The sequence below is a fragment of the Lepisosteus platostomus genome, chromosome 12 (genome assembly GCF_059453375.1).
Source record: "Lepisosteus platostomus isolate fLepPlt1 chromosome 12, fLepPlt1.hap1, whole genome shotgun sequence".
Taxonomy (NCBI): domain Eukaryota; kingdom Metazoa; phylum Chordata; class Actinopteri; order Semionotiformes; family Lepisosteidae; genus Lepisosteus; species Lepisosteus platostomus.
In genome coordinates this window covers 2,860,060-2,879,214 of record NC_142622.1, presented here as the reverse complement: position 1 = coordinate 2,879,214, position 19,155 = coordinate 2,860,060, and the positions used below count along the sequence as shown (strand labels likewise).

The 19,155-nt window shown below is 39.5% G+C and overlaps 1 protein-coding gene across 4 annotated transcripts in view; it reads right to left on the bottom strand.

Moving 5' to 3' along the window:
* Nucleotides 1–6,060: 6,060 nt before the first annotated feature.
* agmo (alkylglycerol monooxygenase) overlaps nt 6,061–19,155 on the bottom strand; it is a 60,252-nt gene continuing 47,157 nt past the window's right edge. For all 4 annotated transcript variants that reach the window (XM_088600450.1, XM_088600449.1, XM_088600451.1 and 1 more), the window contains one exon: nt 6,061–7,675. In XM_088600450.1, the coding sequence (XP_088456576.1) occupies nt 7,595–7,675 (81 nt within the window). In that variant the 3' untranslated portion in view covers nt 6,061–7,594. The remainder of the gene's footprint in view (nt 7,676–19,155) is intronic.

Below are 19,155 nucleotides of genomic sequence, written 5' to 3'. Positions count from 1 at the left end.
AGTTCGAGCCTTGCTTATATACTGTACAAAGTGGTGTCTGCAATATGTCATGCTGTCTAAAATAATTTCAAGTTAAATTACATATCAATAATAAACTAGTCTGCTAAGTCCATTCAAATAATGTCTTACAATCTGATGTACACTATTACAGTGGGTAAGAAACATTATGAATATGTTTTTATTTTATTTTACTATTAAGTTTCTCTTGTCAGAGATAGCTCTGTCCATAGGATGAGTTCCAGAGGCAGTTATACAGTAAATTACATGACTACCCCCACCAGGCTTCACAGATGAAGTGGTGTTCTTTTGATAATCTCCAGTTCTTTTCTTTCTCCACAGTTTAAACTTTACATCACATTCCCCAAGGTTTTCTAGGTCTCATTTGTCCATAAACCTTCAAAACTAATATGCTTCAAAATTAATACGCTGCATCTATTGGCAACATCCATAAGCAAGTTGAAGTTGAAGGTGCCCCTCGGGGCTGTGTGTGCTCACCAGTTCTGTTCACACTTTATACAAATGATTGTACGAGCTGTAGTCAAAGCAACTTCATCTTCAAATTCTCAGATGATACAGCTGTGCTTGGCTTAATGCATAGAGGAAACAGTTCATCTGTGTACACGTCAGAAATCCAAAGGTTTGTGCAATGGTGCGACAACAATAGCCTATTTTGAATGTTAATAAAACTAAAGAAATAGGTTTTGATCCTATAGCAGTTAGTAATCACTCACATGTAATAATCCACAATGAACCTATCACTCAGGTCGATTCATACAGTATAAGTACTTAAGTGTACACATAGACAGTGACCTGTGCTGGACAACTCATGCTGAGAGTGTTTGCTCCAAAGTTCAGCCACGCTTATATTTTTTGCAAAGACTGTTTGGGGTTCGACAGGAAATAATGCTACTCTTTTACCTTACTGTAATCAAGAGCATTATCCGATATGGTATAACAGTGTGGTTTGGTAATTTATCAGTTCAATTAAGACCGCAAATTACCCGTCTCATCCAAACAGCTTTGAAGGTCATGGGAGTGAAACAGCATCCCTCCCTGCAGACAATCTTTGAAAAAGCCGTAATCAAACAGGCAGAAAAAATTATGTCAGATCCTTCCCACATCCTCAATTCTGAATACCAACTTCTTCCTTCTGGCAAATGTTTCGGGGTTCCCAAATGTAAGTCAAACAGATACAAACATTACTTTGTTCCACTATCCATTAAAGCTGTCAATGCAAATGGCAAGGATAAACACAATTCTTGATCTTTACAATCCACTTGTGTGCAATATGTTTTGTAATGTGTTATAAGTGTTATGTTATACGTGTGCAATAGAGTGATGTGCAATGTTTTTTTGGGGGGTGCATTATATTTAAATATACAGAAGTGTTGTGTCCCCACAAAAAATTTCCCTTAGGGGACAATAAATCTTATCTTATCTCCTCTCCTGGCTCATCATTGTACTTCTGAGCACCGTGTAGATACAGTAGTGTCATACTGTATCTCAGACATGCTTGGTTGCCTTAGACACTGTCTCATTCATCTTTACTAGAGAAGTATCTAATGACAGCCACAGCAGATGTTTACAAAAACATTTTATGTAGAAGAAAATGTTTCCTTACTTATTGGGCCATGCTTCACCATGCAGCATGTCAATGAGACAAAAGGACTTTGTGACGGAGCAAGCTGAGGTCTGTTGCAAAAATGTTTGTGCTTTCAGCAAGTGAGTCTGACAAAGCCCTTACAAAATGTAGACTTTGTGTAAGAAGGCATTAGAAAATTATGCCATTGTACTGGTGTATTGTACAATGGTATAGTACTACTTTAAGTACTCGAGTATCAGGCATATTAATATCAAAATATCGCTGCACCCAAAGAAATAGCTCTAGTGTAAAGACACAAAAAAATCAGCTACTGTATGTTCACCATGCCTGGTTCTGTTGTTTGAATGTGTAATCGACTGTATGTCTTTCTTTGCACTAGAGGACAGTAAAGCCTCATGAATACCTGTCTTTAAAACAATTTGAATTTTATACAGCACTGTAACACCGGTATCACCAAGCTTATGTACAAACACAGGGTTTCAAAATATACAGTAAATCTTATTCTGCAGGCAAGCTGCTTGGCAAGTTTATTGCCTAGAAAATGTTTCAACAAAAACAGGTAGAAGACAGGTACTGTAGGTAATGTGGTTGAGAAGTCAGCTTGGTTTCTACAGGAATACCATTTTATAACATTTTTACCTTAATTTGTTTAACAAGCTTTTGATTCCAGAATTCATCACAGCAGAACATGCTCTGCCATATCAGGTTTCCGTTCAATCTGTGCAGTGCTTCCGAACAAGACTTTGAAAGGCCTTTCAAAGAATTGGGTCAGGATCAGCTTAATAGCCAGGGGACCTCTGTTTCTAAAAGAGCTATGTAAACTACTTTTATAACCTTCTTTATATAAAACTAGGTAATTGGGTCAAAGAAAAAAAAATACTGATGTCCTGCAAACATTGAAGGACATACTGTAAAGGTGCTGTCCTTTAAAAATTCCAAATGGGAATCTGAGGAAGCTAATTCCATGCCGGATTGCCATTGGGCAGGGGTGTGTGTGTGTGTGGGAGGGTACTTCCTGAGGAATACTTGAAAATCATTGGACAAAAACGGGAGCCTGGTACCTGTCAAAATGTGATGTAACATATATTCTCCTACCACTCTCACCAATGCAGAAAAAGAGCGGTGAAGCTTCAAGCACCAGTCTGCCCAGAGTCTGATCTGGTCTATATTTTGTATACTAATGCTTAGGAAGGTTGAACTTTGTAACATTTTTTTTCTTCATTTTACACTGTATTATGTTTCACACTGAAAATTTAGAAAGATACTTGGATCCATATTTACACTGTGTTCTCTTTTCGGTGATTTGTTTGATATGTTATATTATGCATAATGATAATTACATATTATATATTATAATTATAATAATGATTGTGGCATTGGACTTGAATGTTCCCTTTTTGTAGCAGTATATGTGACAAAACTGCCCCTTTAAATGTTGTGGCGCAATGCAGGGACTGTCTGGTGTGGAAGGGGGGCGGAGCCCCTGATTAAGGGAGACGCGTTGCAGTGGAAACCACACCTGACGTGAATGAACGGCAGGTGAAGAAGTGTTTTAAAGGTAAAAAGATGCAACGGAGGGGAAATGCGGAGGCTCTGCTGTGAGAGAGCCGGGCTGAAGCAGGACAGTAGCGGCTGTGAGACGCTACTAGTCGGGGCGATGTTAGAAGGGCGTGATGCCCTGTACAGTATGAGTGAGCAAAGTCTTGACTAGCCGCTGTAGTAACCCCGTGAGGGGGTAGAGAAGAACGACAATCCCGGAGAGGGTTGTGAGAGGAACAGCCTGAGAGCAAAAGAGTGAAAGCCTCAGTCTGAGGAGACTGACAAGAAACGGAGCATTATGATCGTCAGAAGATTTAAAGGGACAGCATCCTGCTAGGGTGTGAGAGCAGGACTGTCGTGTCCGCTGCATGAGTGAGTTGTGAGTTAGTGTGTGTGTGTGGACCAGAGTGGGTTGTGTGGTAGAGGGACCCTCCTCCTGGCAATACGTTGGTATTGGGGGAAGTGATTGGGGTCTATCTAGCTGCACCGTCTGGGGGATAGTGCAGTGGTGGCTGGGCACAGTGAGGTGCGCTGGCAGCTGTGAGAGTGAGGCACCAGAAAGGGTGTGTGTGTGTGTGTGTGTTAGAGAGGGACAGTGTGTTGGGTCTCGGCACGGTGTGTAGTGCGGAAGAGACTCGGTGATGTAGGTAGTGTGTTTGTGTAACCCAACCTGGTGGCGTCGGGAAGAGGATGTCAGGGCTGGAGGTGGACCTGGGAGTCCGAGGTGCAGGTTGTGTGAGAAACAGTGATGTAATGGAGTAGGAGCAGGAGGTTCCTAACAGTGAGGACAACAGGATGAACTTGAGACTCTGAAGTCAAAGGGCCTAGAAGTAAGGGAATGTGGAGTCATGTATCCTGTTACACTGATGAGGGGGTCAGTATGATCACCACTCTCAGAGGAGAGTGTGTGCAAGATTTATTTTTTAAAAAAAGGGAACCTAAAAGCGCTTTATAAAGGGGTGTGACCGTGCCCACTGCAGTGTCGGCTACCCCCAAAGTTAAGTGTTCTAGGTTTTTCTCCAGCAAAAGGAACTGTATGTGTGGCCCTTTAAACAAAAAGGCCTATGTAATATTTCCATTTCAAACAGTTTTAGCAATACAAAAAAGTATACTTCACCACAAAAACACATTTAACGTCACCGATACTTATTTTTATACAATTTGTTTAAATTATTTCCCACTTAATTGCCAGTACCACTTCTGATGGAGAGGGAATGACTGAGAATTCAGCTTTTAAATGATCGCACATTACCATTTGACTGCCTAGTAACATGAAAATCGATGTAGTTAGAGAGAACTATAACTTCTCCCTCAATGTGTGGGCTTGATGCATAGATACTGTATGAGGTGACAAACCCCACTTAAAGAATGTCCAGGATTAATCTGAACTTTGAAAGGATGCTACTTAATCCGAGACAGCCCCGGCTTGGTGAAATATACACATCATTTCTAGGCAGCGGTCCAGGTACAGTAGCTTCAGAGAAAGGGACCCAAGGTGCAGATCCGCCAGACTCATGAAACTGAAAAGCTTCCTGGGGTGTGAGAGAAGAAAGACTCTATAATAACAAAGGGGTTGTGGAACGCTTGTGCCTTAGTCACATGTGCAGGAAATCGCAATAAATAGACTAATTGCTTACCAGCGGGCCAGCGTATTCACCCGTTGCTTATCAGCCAGCTGGTTGCATAAGCACACAGGGGCAATTACAGGCACCAAATAACTAAGCCAGCCTGCCTTGAGAAGGTGGAAGAAAGACATGTCCCTGTGTACATGGAAACAGTATGCAGATTCCCACAGGAGGATCGCTATTTAAGATTTAAGATACCAAGACCCCAAAGCTATAATGAAGCAGGTTTAACAGCCATGACACTGCGCCGCACGGGGACTAACTCATTTGAGAAAAGTCCAAACAATGCAAGAAATAATATTGGACGTCAAGAGTTCCCATTTTTAGTGGCAGCCGATCGATTTAAGAAGTTGTCAAAATCCAGCAGTCGCCCTCAGAAGTGTTTTCACGGACTGCATCTGGTTTCCTGTAGGGCTGTAGGGCTTGCTCAAACCACAGCTGGCAAACCACATGCGGGAGTGCACAAAGGGCCCTGCTGTTGGACTTTGTTTTTCTAACTGGGAGATAAAAGACGCGCGCTGTTGTTTTTCTAATCTTTCATTTCCCTTTCATTCCAAACAAATACAAAGAATTAGGAAAATAGAGCCTTTGCTCTTCATTAAATAATACATATACACTATGAACTTCATAATATTAAAAAATCTGTTTAAGCATTTTCACCTGTACTTCTATTGTTTTCATTATTATTGATTCTTTATACCTTGAACTTTATATCCTGAATACGCCTCACTGGAACTGGGTGAAACTGTTTATAAAGATACTATTTCTCTTTACTGCACAGGGCTACTAGACTACTTTGGACAGAATGCTACTTTTCAAAAGCATTACTCAAAGAAAAAAATAGTTTGGAAGAGAATGCAGAATAGCTGTTTTAATTTTGTTTGAGTCATTTAGTTTCTTGGTAATACAGCAATAATTCAGAGTACCCTTTATTGTGTGGTGTGATCTACAGTATATGAAAGAGATTTTAAGAGAAAGAGGCCTCTGTTAAAAAAATAAGAGGCACCCTACTGTGAGCGTTATTCTTAAAACATCTTTAACCATCAATAGACTGTAAATTCAAAACAGTTCTCAAGTAATATTATTTCTTCATTAGAAACTGTTTCAGTAACTTAAAATACCATTTAATTTGCACATATATTATCCAGTGTAGACTCCTGATGTCAGAATACAGTGAAGTTTGTCAAAATATTTTGAAAGGGTAAATGTTTCAATATGGAGAGGCATGCAGTGTATAAAATTACTATAACAGAAGAAATTAATTATAAAAGATGTGAAATTTCTAAGGCACTGTTTTCAATTATGGAAGGCGTTGTACAGATTTATTTGTAATGAAGATACAATACTCATAGATTGTTCACGGAGTCACAGTGACGCCATCTGGTGATGAACAATTTAGTTTACTATAATTTTTCAGTTCATCAGCAACAGCTTTGGATATAATCTAGGAAAGGAAATTTAACCATCGCACAGTAATTAAGTGCTGATTAATGGATAGTGAAAAACTCACCGAGGCAAGATGTCTAAAAATGTATCATTAATTTTAAGCCAACATTACATAACATTCTAGACACATTTGTTTTGGACAGATGAGCACTTTATTTCTGCTCTGCTGTGACTAAGCTGCAGGAAATGACTTTATACACATACTGTACAAGTGGTCACCATGTGGAATGGGCTGGATTGGACATAGGAATTTTAATGAAGGTGGAGGCACCATTTTGAGTTCAAGACTCCCCTGAAAGAGAGTGTGGGCAGACTAGAGATGGAACTGTAATAATTCATCATAATAATAATAATAATTGCTTACACTTATATAGCACTTTTTCTGGACACTCAAATCAAAGCGCTTTACAGGTAATGGGGACTCCCCTCCACCACCACCAATGTGCAGCATCCACCTGGATGATGTGACGGCAGCCATAGTGCGCCAGAGCGCTCACCACACATCAGCTATCAGTGGGGAGGAATGCAGCCAATTCATAGATGGGGATTATTAGGAGGCCATGATTGGTAAGGGCCAATGGGAAATTTGGCCAGGACGCCGGGGTTACACCCCTACTCTTTTCGAGAAACGCCCTGGGATTTTTAATGACCACAGAGAGTCAGGACCTCGGTTTTACGTCTCATCCAAATTACAGTATAGTGTCCCCATCACTATACTGGGGCATTAGGACCCACATGAACCGCAGGGTGAGCGCCCCCTGCTGGCCCCACTAACACCTCTTCCAGCAGCAAACCTTAGTTTTTCCCAGGAGGTCTCCCAACCAGGTACTGACCAGGCTCACACCAGCTTAGCTTCAGTAAATACTGTAAAAGCAATAGGTACCATACAGTATGTCTGTATTGCAGATTCTGTATATGTTTGCTTCATGATTGAAACATTTCCTATATAATAAACATCATGAAATATATGAAAATATTAAACAACGTGAAACATAAATTTAGCTGCAGAAGCTAACCACTTCTGAACTGTTAAATTATTCTTTTAAAATGTTTTCAGAAAGTATATTTGACGACTGTTTTTTGCTGTCACATGTGGCCTGTCACTAGTACTAGCCATAATAGCTATTTTTTAGCAAATTAATTTTATTAAATCTATAAATAATTTGACATATTATATGTGCCTAATAATTTTTACTGTGTCACTGTATAGCATCTGTAATTCCAACAGGATTATACATGAAATATGTTGGATGACATGATGGTGCAGTGCACTCCAGAAAGGAAAAAAAACATTTAAAAATCACTATGAAAAGCAAAGGCTCTTTTTTTTTTTAAACAATGAGCCTTTGCTGGAAGGATTTTGCTAACATGAGGTACTTTTTCACTGGTGTTTTTTCTCATTGCCAGCCAGTATGCACAATGTCTTCAGCCCCCAATACACCACACTCAGCAGAAAGAAAACCTGAAAAAAGAAAAAAAAATTACAATCAAATGTACGTCATTTAATGGATATTACAGGCTACTGCTGCCATGCTGATAAATACATTGGACTCAATAGGAAGCAATGGGGACTTTAAAGCACTTAAGTGTTTTAAATATAGAGCCCATTAATCATAAGATCTGAGCCAAGAGAGATGGTCGATGTCCCAGTCGCTAGTTATTTTCTTGATAAGAAATAAAAGCTTTACTTGAAGTCTGTATTTATACACAAAGTTATTTATATTGAGTGTGTTATGATCATAGTACATTGCAACACTTTTATTCAATGGATACTAGATTTTTAAAAAAAGGTTATTTAACTTTAATTCTGTTGGTAAGAGACAATACTATTGTTTGTTGCAGGTTAACTCATAAATTATAGAGTGCATGTGTAAGTAAATCTGCTTGATGTTAACATGCTTAAAATATCAAATGCTTTAAAAGTAAGTGCTTGATCCTGAGAAAGTTACAGTAAAATATGTAGTGTTTCAACTATGTCAACTGAAGGCTTAAACAAAGAAATAAAGTATTTAAACTTTTGTAACACATGCCCAATTTCACACACTAGCATGATTAGTTTACTTCTGCATCATTACATATTATTTATTATACATTAATTATTGGCAGGAGTGTAGTCTCTACAGATTCTGCAGACACCAGGTCAATGTAAGATTGAAAATAAACATAAGAGTCAAGGAGAAGCAAAAGAATCTCCCATGATGCACTGCCGTGAGGTCAAGTAGATGTGTTCACGTCAGGGGAATAGACGAGGCTTCTGCCAAAAGCTGGACTGCGGAACCTGTTTCTCTTCTAACTTCTAGGCCATAAAGTGCATCCTACTCAATGAGCCCTGCCAAGCCAGGCCCTTGTCTATCAAGGGTCTCAACTGATGGGAAAAAATGGTTGTTTCCTCTGGAAGCCACAGCTGTTTTCCTAGGAGAGCGCAGATGCCTGGAATTTTCCCTGTCTTCCTCTTCTGACTACCTGTCCTGGCAACAGGTTCCCCTGTAGGGCGGGGGAGGTGCAGGGGTCCAGCACAGCATAGCTCACATGACCTCACTTTCAGGGACTTGTTTTTTATTTTTGTGACTTGTTTTCCGTTTGTTTTAAAGTAAAAAAAAAAAATCTCAGTCTCGATATAAACGCTTTTGAACGTTCCAAAGATGCAGGCATTCAATCAAAATAAATCAATAAAAGCCCCTGAAATAGTTTCACCAAATTAGCACATACAGTAATGGAGGTGATGGAATGTCAGTGTATTTAATGTTTAATTCATAGTGTACAGTATATTCCTCATTTCAGTGATCACGAAACCATTCCTTCCTGAGCCATAACATTTACTTATGAGATAAACAAATTAAACAGCTGGAGGTTGATCTTAACGTCTGCCAAAATCAACATTAGCTTATCACCCTGTTCGTTTGATCTTATTTGTGAAATATTTCTATATTAAATAAGTCCTGTTGTTTCTTTTCTAAATTAAATGTACACACAGTTGATTTAAAGGAATTAAAGGTTATACCATACTTCAGAAAACAGTATTATGGATGTCTAAACTTAATTACATTTCATTTTAGCTACAGTATTTCAATATAGACATGTACTGCATCCAAAAGCAAATTGCTGTAAACGTGATTATTGAACACTTTCTTTGTTTAAAAAGCAGGAGTATGCAATGTTACACTTTCCTCATGAGAAGTCTTGTGATATAATCAGAAACTCAGTAATTATTTGCATTTTGCTCATAATCATTGGCTTTCTTTCAGATACTTTACTACCTTCCCTGTCTCCTGTGTCTTCATTGATTAAATTCCCCTGCCATAGACTCCAGAAGGGAAGTGCAAACCTATTGTTTGGAGATCAAATCTGTCGGCTGCAGGAGACTCGTCAGATTGTAAAAGCAGGAACATGCTGTTCTCAGTATGAAGTTGTCAATTGTACGAAACACAGAAAGGGCCGCGTTCCAGAAATCCATTTCATACTTTATTTTTCACGTGTGCTTAACTCCAGCCTTTCACTGAGCTCTCGCATCCTAAAACACACAGCACAGGGAAAGGAGAATGATCTACTGTACGTTTAGCCCTGCAAAAATACACCACCACGTATGAGCTTGCAAAACAGGCTTGAAAACTACTCTCCAAAAAATACAGTACATGAGAAGGGGTTAAATTTACTTCAGACAGCAGCTGAGCAGCTGCATTCATGATTGAAATCAAAACAAGTCGAAATCCTTGCTGTCAGCTCAGTGATATATTACTTGTAATGGGATGTTTCCAAACTCCTTCTTCCATATGGCTGCCTACACGTTAGGTAACACATAATGCCTATAGTGCAACTGCCGGAGCGCAAAACATCTGTGTCCCATTCCTTTACTATGACTTACAAAGTAGCCTCCCACAAGCTGAGCTGATTCATTTTATGATACCCCTCTCCGTAGGATGAAATTAAGGACTAACAGTGATAATTGATCACTGCCCCAATTTATGGGAATGAGCAACATTTTATTTACTATTTTTGTCTCGCTTAAAAGCTGAATTTTTGCACCACTTCATCAGGTTTAGCTTTGTGTACATTCAGTACAGTAGGAGAAAACACTGCAACAGTTTCATCTGACCTTACAGTTTCAGTGTCTTCATAGTACTGTGGCAGTGTTGACATCCATCATCATCGACAATGGGATTCACTAACTTGTTCAGTGCAATAAACTACTGTTGTTAAACTATACAGTGCCAAAAAATGTTTGCAAACCCCCTAGATTGGTATGTATTCTAGTTTATTTTCGATCCTAAACATACTTAGGTCCTCAGGGAAGTATTAATACAAGATTAATTCAGCTTGATTAAATGTATAACAAAGACATTATATTTTTTTATTATGTAATTAACAAAATGATCCAATAATAAATATCCTCGTGTGAATATGTATGTCAGTCCTTAGATACAGTAAGTGGAGGCACCTCCTTGAGCAGCAATATCTGGACATTTTCTGTAACTGTTTGTCATGCTATTCAAGCTTCGAGCTGGTGACCACTGAAGGTTCTCCTGCTTCAGGTCCTGACGTAACATCTCATTGGGGTTCAGGTCAGGACTGTGGCCAGTACAAAATACAAAATTCCTTCTGTTGTAGATCTGCATTTATGTTTAATATAATTGTTTTGCTGCATGAGCCACTTTTGACTTGGCTTCATCTGACAGATGGATGGCCCACCATCACTCTCCGGATCTCCAGAACCATGACATTCCCACCAACATGCCTGACAGTCAGGCTGAGGTTCTTGTCAGAAGGAGTTTGTCCAGGACACCAGGCAACAAATTTTCCATTGGCCCTTACCAATCATGGCCTCCTCATAATCCCCATCTATGAATTGGCTTCATCACTCTGTTTTCCCCCCACTGAGAGCTGGTGTGTGGGGAGCATTCTGGCGCACTATGGCTGCCCTCACATCATCCAGGTGGGGCTGCACACCAGTGGTGGTGGAGGGGAGTCCCCACTAAATGCAAAGCGCTTTGAGTTGAGTGTCCAGAAAAGAGATAAATAAGTGTAAGGCATCATTATTATTAACCACTTGATTCTAATTACACCCTTAATTGTGATCAGTAAACTAATGACTCGTGTATTATTTCACCTGGACTGACATTTAATTAAGCACTTTTTTATATACTTTATACTGCATACCACCTTATCTCAAACCTTTCTGCTGAAGAAGACTGGTTTTGATGACACAGGGGTTCCATGGTACAAAATTGTAATTTTCATAATGACATTGGAGGTTCACAGACTTATTCTTGGCACTGTATTTGCTTCTATAAATGTATTGCACGCTCACTGTTCATCTCAGCAGGGGGTAGCAATTCTTTAGAAAATCCGATGCAGTTATAGAAGTACCACATGCTATGATTTAGGATTATATAATTCCTCATAAATTTTATAGACTGGCAAGGATGAATAGGTCTAACAAATACAAGTTAACAAACAATATTAATATGAATTAGCTTATGACACTGAAGGAGAAGGGGGTGCCCATATGCATGTCTGTAATCAATTAGAAAACAGCAGTAGTGGAGCTCTAAGCACATTTTGTAATTAATCCAACTGCAAAGCTGCTCCATGGGGAAATCTACAGTACAATATTTGAGAATTTCTTGAATAACTGCAAATCAGCCTTATGAAGCGAAAAGTACATTTTGGTTCTTTACTTTTACCTTCGATGCTAAGTTCCCTTAGTGATGTACTACTATAGTAGAAACGCAGTACAAACCAGCTTGATCACTTTGTACACTGATCTGGTCAGATCTCAGAAGCCAAGCAAGGCTGGGCCTAGTCAACACTGGGATAGTAAATCACCGTAGGAAAACCAGGTGGTAGGCTGCAAGCAGAGCTGGAGCACCAGTAGGTGGCGCTCTCTCCTCTGCTCTAGAATTTCCCAACTAGTGCTGCAGCATGGTGACTGGGCACCCTGCACAGTGGGAGGGATTGTCCCTCAGAGGACACGTTAAACTACTGTACAAGGTCATTAAAGACCCCATGGCACTCTGAAAAGTAGGGGGTTTTAACCCTATTATCTTACCTGGATTCTACTCTTGTACAAGCTGGCTTCACTTAAGTCTCCCTTACTTTAATCGGTGCAATAACTTCTCTCTTCTCCCCCCTGATTTGCTTCCACTATTTTGGAGGAAGCTGCACTTCAGTGGTGGAATATGTGCACTTTGGTCTAAAACAGCTACTCTATACAGTATGTGTAGTTCTAATTATTATACAAATAAGTGAATTTGACTACTCTGGGCAAATAAAAGACAATGTCTTCTTGACTTTGTCAGTGCAAGAGTTTTTATTTTCTCTGAGAGAAACCAAAAGAACTAAAACAGGTTTTATGATGCAAGCCATATTGATTGTTATCATGTACTGTATGATTACTGCTTTTGAAATAGTAAAACTCTTATATCAAACATGCTTCCTTGTCTTAGGACCCAGGAAAAATTATTAACAGTAATTAAAAGTAAAGTTAGCAGTAATATGTCACATCTTCATGTGTTTCGTTTTAAATTAGCATGAGATTCTTGTTGAGAAAGAAGTTTCTCGATAATATTACATCAGTTATGTTTTGTCGTTTTTTTATGTACCTTAAAATGCAGGTACAGTGCTGTTACCTGCAGTGGTTTGGAAATGTGCTTTAATCCATTCGTTTTGTCAAGATAAGGATAAGCTCCCTCTAGTGGTCAGCAAGTAAACACGTTTACATGAGAAACACGCTGGGTACAGAGACTTTGATTTAGATAGGGAAATTGCAGTGCAACAGCAGCTTAACACAGCAACAGTGTAATGAATGATACAATAATAATAATACAATACAATCAGTACAGTGAGAAGTGCACTAAGAAGAGTTACTCACAGTCCAGAACAGACAAAGAACAAACCAGAACAGAACAGTACACAAAAAAGTTGTATTGCACAATATAAATATTTGCAGTACAATTTCTGCAATTTGCCCTTGGCTGTCAAATTAACAACAGTGGCACAGCAGTTTTGCTCACTGAGGTGTTAAAAAAAGAAGCATGATTCTTTCCATATCTAACAATTTAAGAGCACGAAAAGGATGTTTCTACCTTTGCTTGATTGTAGACTAGTAAAAACATAGATTGCTCAGTTGTAGATAGATAAGATACTTTATTGATCCCGTGAGGGAAATTGCAGTGCAACAGCAGCTTAACACACACAACACAGCCACAGTGAAACGAATTATATAATAATAGTACAATACATACAATACAATACAAGAGTTACTCACAGTCCAGACACACAAGAGCAAACTAGAACAGAACAGTACACAGAAAAACGTATCACACATATGAATATAAATATAGATGTAATTAATCCTGTACAGCCACGGTCAGAAAAAACTACCGATACACATGCAAGCATAAGTTAGTCTCGTAAGAGAAACACAAAAGCAATATGTCATTGTGAAGTCCAGCTGAATTTGTTCATTGGCTTTTTTCTTTTTAATAATAATATTTCCTTCCATTTAGATTTGTCAGCACACTGTTCACAATGATCAGCTCAGAGAGTATTAATTGACATCTGACACATCAATTTACAGTATTTAAGAAGAAAGACTCCCAAGTCCTAGACGTTGAACATGAGTGAAGGCAGACTGTACAGATCCAGGAGGATGCAACCAGGAAGCAAAGGCCGAATAAGAATCTTAGAAACATCTTCATTCAGCTATGGGTCCATAAAGGTGTAACATGATATATACAGTAAACTATAAAATTATTGTTATGTTATGAATTTTTTTTTTGCCTGTTCGCATTTTTTGGGGGGGCTGACTTTACCACTGAACCTGAACAGGCAATTAAAGGCGTTATGAATGGCTCTGCCTGTACTCTGGAGGTCAGCAGTGATTGGCCCCCGAGGTCTGAATGTGGGAGAACACCTGTGCAAAACTGAGTTCTACATAAAGAAAGAACACAGCATGAACCATGTTCCACACGGCTGGGATAAATACAGAAATACTGCACCTCGGTTCCCAAATCACAGAGCTATTCCTGGTTTGGCAACCACGTGGATAAAAGCTATTGTCAATGTCCCTGGTGGTAGGAACCCTGCAGTCGGATGCTACACGCTGATATTTGTTTCTCTCTCACCTAAAATGAAACTACGGAAAGGATTCCAACATCCACTGAGGCACTGGTAAACTTTAAACATAGCTGCAGCAACAATAGCTGTGTCAAACAAAAAACTCAAAGTGTGAAAATGGCCTGCTGACACCGTTCATCATACTGTATGCCCATAATAATCTATTCATTTCCTTTCCATTAACTACTATACCTTTTATGCACATTTTATTAATAACATTTATTGTCCTTGACATAGTGTCATGCATTGATCTTCAAGAATTTAAATGACATTGATCAAATCTTTTATCAGTCGATCCATAAAAGTCCTTCAGAACAGCCTGTCAGTGTTGATCCCCTTTCCACTTAGGAGTTAACCAGCAAGGGCAGAGCAAGGCACAAACAAAGCAAATATTGTAGTGCTGTTGAGGTCTTAGGAGTAGCTGTGATTAATGACTTGCTGCTGTTAATAAACAGGGTGTCTTCTCCATTGCAAGAGACCTTGGAAAGTTGGCAATAGGGATGGGACTGGGTCCAACACATGGATAAAAAAATAAATCAAGGGGAGGACATCTGCCTTGCAAAATCTAACCCTCTGCACTTTGATGGTACATTCGGGAAAGCCGAAGCCACAGACCTTTGTCTCGCTGGACTTTCTGTAAATCAGTTCAATGGGATTCCAAAGAGAACGGAAAAGATTTATAGGTCCCGTGGGGCCTGTAAGCTGGCTATCGTTCCCCTCCTCTGCCTCCTTAGCAACCTGAAGCCTTCGTGCTCTGACTTCCTCTTTAGAGCTGAGGCAGCAGAAATTTCGGCAGAAGTTCCAATAAAGGAGTTTTTCCCTGTACTCCCCACTGTGGGGAAGATGTAGAAAATGCCAATAAACAACACCGGGAGGCCCAAGGAGATATTCCGTTTTATCAGGTTGACCAGGGAAATGTCAAAAACAGCAGAGTAATGTACATTTTATTTCACCTAAAAAAGAAAAACTATTAAATACTGGCTCATCACTCAAGGGTTCCTTGAAGGAAGCCCTGTGTCTATAAAGGGTATCTTCTATAAAGCCTTATCGCAGCTCATCAAACCAGAGGCAGCCGGGTCCCAGCATTAACACAGCGCTCTATAAATTATAGCCGAATGTTACATCCATAGGCTCAGTCAGTAGCCAGCCAACTGATAAACAGCTTTCCAGTCAGAAATGTCGAGTCAGTGCACCACACTTCCTTCCAGAACGAGCTCTGCCAGAGCCACCTGCTTCTTATTCGCACAGCGGGTCCCAGACAGCACTACCGATTGCAGGACTGAAGCAGCACAGACAGCAAGACTTCCAGCTGACATGGGCCCACCAGGCCGCTGGGGTCACTGCTGTGGCCGCGAGCTGGTCCTCTCTAGCCTGCCGGCTGCTGTCAACACTAGCCCTGCTTGGAGAACTCCAGTGACAGGCTTGACTCCGGCCAGCGATGTCTGCAGTGGAGGGCTCACCCTGTTCGGGCCACTGAGGAGACTCAGGATTTCTGTGTTCTAACACCTGAGTGTTTCTATCCCTAAACCCTGAAGTATCGCACTACTGTATATACAGCAAGAAATGAGTTGTATATTTTACTCCCAGGGAGAGTATTTGTTAGTCTGTATTCTGTAATGGTGTGGAACACGCTAAATTACACATTTTATAAGGTTTATGTCTGGGTACTAGCCAGATTATGGAAGAAGTGGCTGTTTGTTTGATGTGTTTTTTTTTTTAATTGTCATTCTTTAATTGAAAGTTGTAAAGTCTATCCTACATAAAGTAAAATGATGCTAATACATACCGTTTATACATTTAGTAAATGACACAAACTCATCGTTCTTTCAGTTTTATCATTGTTGCCCCCTATTATTCATCACGTAATATTCTCCACTCTAGCAGAGGGCTTATTTTGCCTTACTTGTGTTCATTTTGATTTCTAGAGCCCAGTTTGCACAGTGCACCATGAAAACTGCAAGTGTCACTGGAAGAAAAGTGCCTGAGTGCCTTGTTTGTGTTCCAGCATATGGTGTCAATTTTAAAATTTCCAGCAATGCCTTTGCAGTTTAAAACTGTTGTGCTCTGTGTCCTATCTTGTAAAGCAATAACAGGTGAGTTTATTTAACACACTAAGTGTTAAATGTCCTGTCACTCACAGACTGTTTCCAAAACAAAAACAGCGTTCCTTCCATTCTCTCTGGGGTTAAACATTGTAGATCTTGTATTTGTGAAAATCCCAAAAGCTTTTATTAAGACTTGAGAATACAGAAACGACTAATTTGCATGAAATAACATCCTCCATTAGTAGCACGAATCCCGGTACTTATTTATTCAAGTCAGAATGTGGCAATTAAATTGTCAAGCAGAAGTCAATCTGTTCAAACTGTGAGTCAGCTGGAGTGAGACTTGTATGGGATGGCTACTAATTATTTAAGTTTGTTATTTGACTAACGATACAAATAAAAATTCTTTATCATTGTAATTTCATATGATTATATACTGTATGTCTAGAGAGATAAATACAGGTATCATTGTGGTGCAAAAAGTGCAATAAATACTGTACCTATCCCTGAGTATGGAGTGCTTTTATTTCCTTTCAGAGACACTCTCTAGATGTAAAGCAAATAGAAGTTACAGAATTTCACTTTAATCTCACAGGGGATTGTTTAAGGAATGTCTGATGAAAGTGTGGATGTGGATATCTGCAAGCCTTTGGTTTCTCCAGGCTGCTTTGTTGATTTTCTTTTTGTTTACAATTGTAAAATTGGGTCTATAGAATAGAAAAAATAACTACATTAAAAATGTTTCATGAGCTAAATCTGTACAAAACAGACATTTGTTTAAAAAAACTTGTTTAAAACTAAATAAAGTACTCTGCATTGAAATTTTAATAACTTCCCTGCCAGCAGACTTTCAACTTGGATTAATACGTAGGCGGTAGATGGAGTGTTTACCAGAAGAAAAAATGAAATTGCGCTCCACTTTTTTAAATTCCTCAGTTTTGGGAAAAGAGAGATTTCCTTTCCATTCCTCGGAGCATTGCTCTGTTTTCTTCACAATGATGTCATTTTTAAAGTTTCCAGACCTTCCTATTATTTCCTGACCTCCTCCAGTGATTTCTATGCTTCTTTTCAACTACGTGTTTCTAGTCAGTAGCAGTGATCTTAACCAGCAACAGATACCCTGTAACTCATGGTAAAAGCTACTCAAATGGAACAGATCAAATAAACACTAAGTGTTATAAGTGTTGTATTAAAATGTGTCTTCCCCCATCTAAAGAACTAACTTAAAACCAGGACCATTAGAAAATAAAAGCCATTACAGCTATCAGCACATACAGCCATACTGTTTGTTTCAAAAGAAGCTTTCCTAATGACTTTTGATTAATCATTTGAAGGTTTAATAAAAGAAATTAGACTAAAATTGACAGAACCATGTATATTTACAGTATGCTTAAGTGTCCGTAATATGTTTTGCTTTGCCTTGCAGAGCCAACTGAAGGAAAAACAAAAATGACAAAATAAAAAAGATTCTGACAAGCCTCAAAGCACACAGGCAAATAGGCATTAACAGCCATGAAGACTTGCAGAAACTCTGGCAGAGCAATTCGTTCTGACTTCATCTGAAAAACGTCCATGTGTCCATTTTAAGTAACAATTTTATCCTGAGAGTTTCACAGGGATCCAGGGTCTGAACCTGCCAGCACAGAGCGGAAGAAAGGACCCCAGTTGGGGCACCAGTCCACCACAGGGTGCACCCACATACAGGAGATGCCAATTAACCTGCACAGCTGGTCTTCAGACTGTGGGAAGACACAGGAGCACCTGTAGAGTACCTTCATGGGCAAAGGGGATCATGCAAACTCAAACACACAGAAGGATTCCCAAACTGGACATAGGACCCAAGAGCTGTGAGGCAGCAGTGTTAATGGTTACACCACTGTGCCATCCATTTTAAAAACTTCCACCTCTACACAGTATAAATAAGAAAACACCCACTTCCCATCAAAGAAAGCAACAGGGCAAGTGGTAGCTGGGCAGCAGAATTCCTCTGTATTTCTGAAGTTGTTCTTTAAAAGGATTAACCCCTTCCTACCATGTCCCTCTAAAAAAAAAAAAAAAAACGCCAAAATGAAACAAAAACAATGTGCAATATGGTGGGAAACATTTTCACCACAGACGAATTCCACCTAAAAGACGTAACTAGAGTACTGCTATGACTGAATCACATCTATGTCTGGTCATAATAGAAGCTCAGATGATGCTAACCTACGAACTACATTAGAACAATATTTAGTTAACACTGTGGGCTGCAAATGTAGAGTTCAAAGAACCAACATTAAAGACTCATTTTACACTACGAGGCAGGTGTATTTTTATGAGCTCTCATCTTAAATTGCTATGACTTCACTGGTGGGTCGTCGCCAGCAGTCATTACTGGGAACCAGGCGGTAATTACTGTGGGACATGCAATGTCTGAAGCACTTAACCACCCCACGTTCCCGCAGCCTTCAAACAGTCTCGCAAACCCAAGTGTTACATCATTAAAGCAGAATTACTGCGCCCCCATGGTGTGTGCTCCATGTGTGCCATTTGAAACAATGGGAGAGACCACTGACATGGAGATTTACTGGTCAGTGCTGGCACTTTACTAGGGAAAACTCCTGCACAATAATAAATTGCAGTAAGCTCTTTAAGGGTCCCATATATCACGGAAATCTGTTTTAAAGGTACTTGCAGGAAAAAAAAATCATTTGCCTCTTTTTTATGATGAATGCCATTAAATTTAATTTTTCCCTGCTTAAGCCACTGTTAATCGATTGGACCGACTTCAAGACCCCATTTC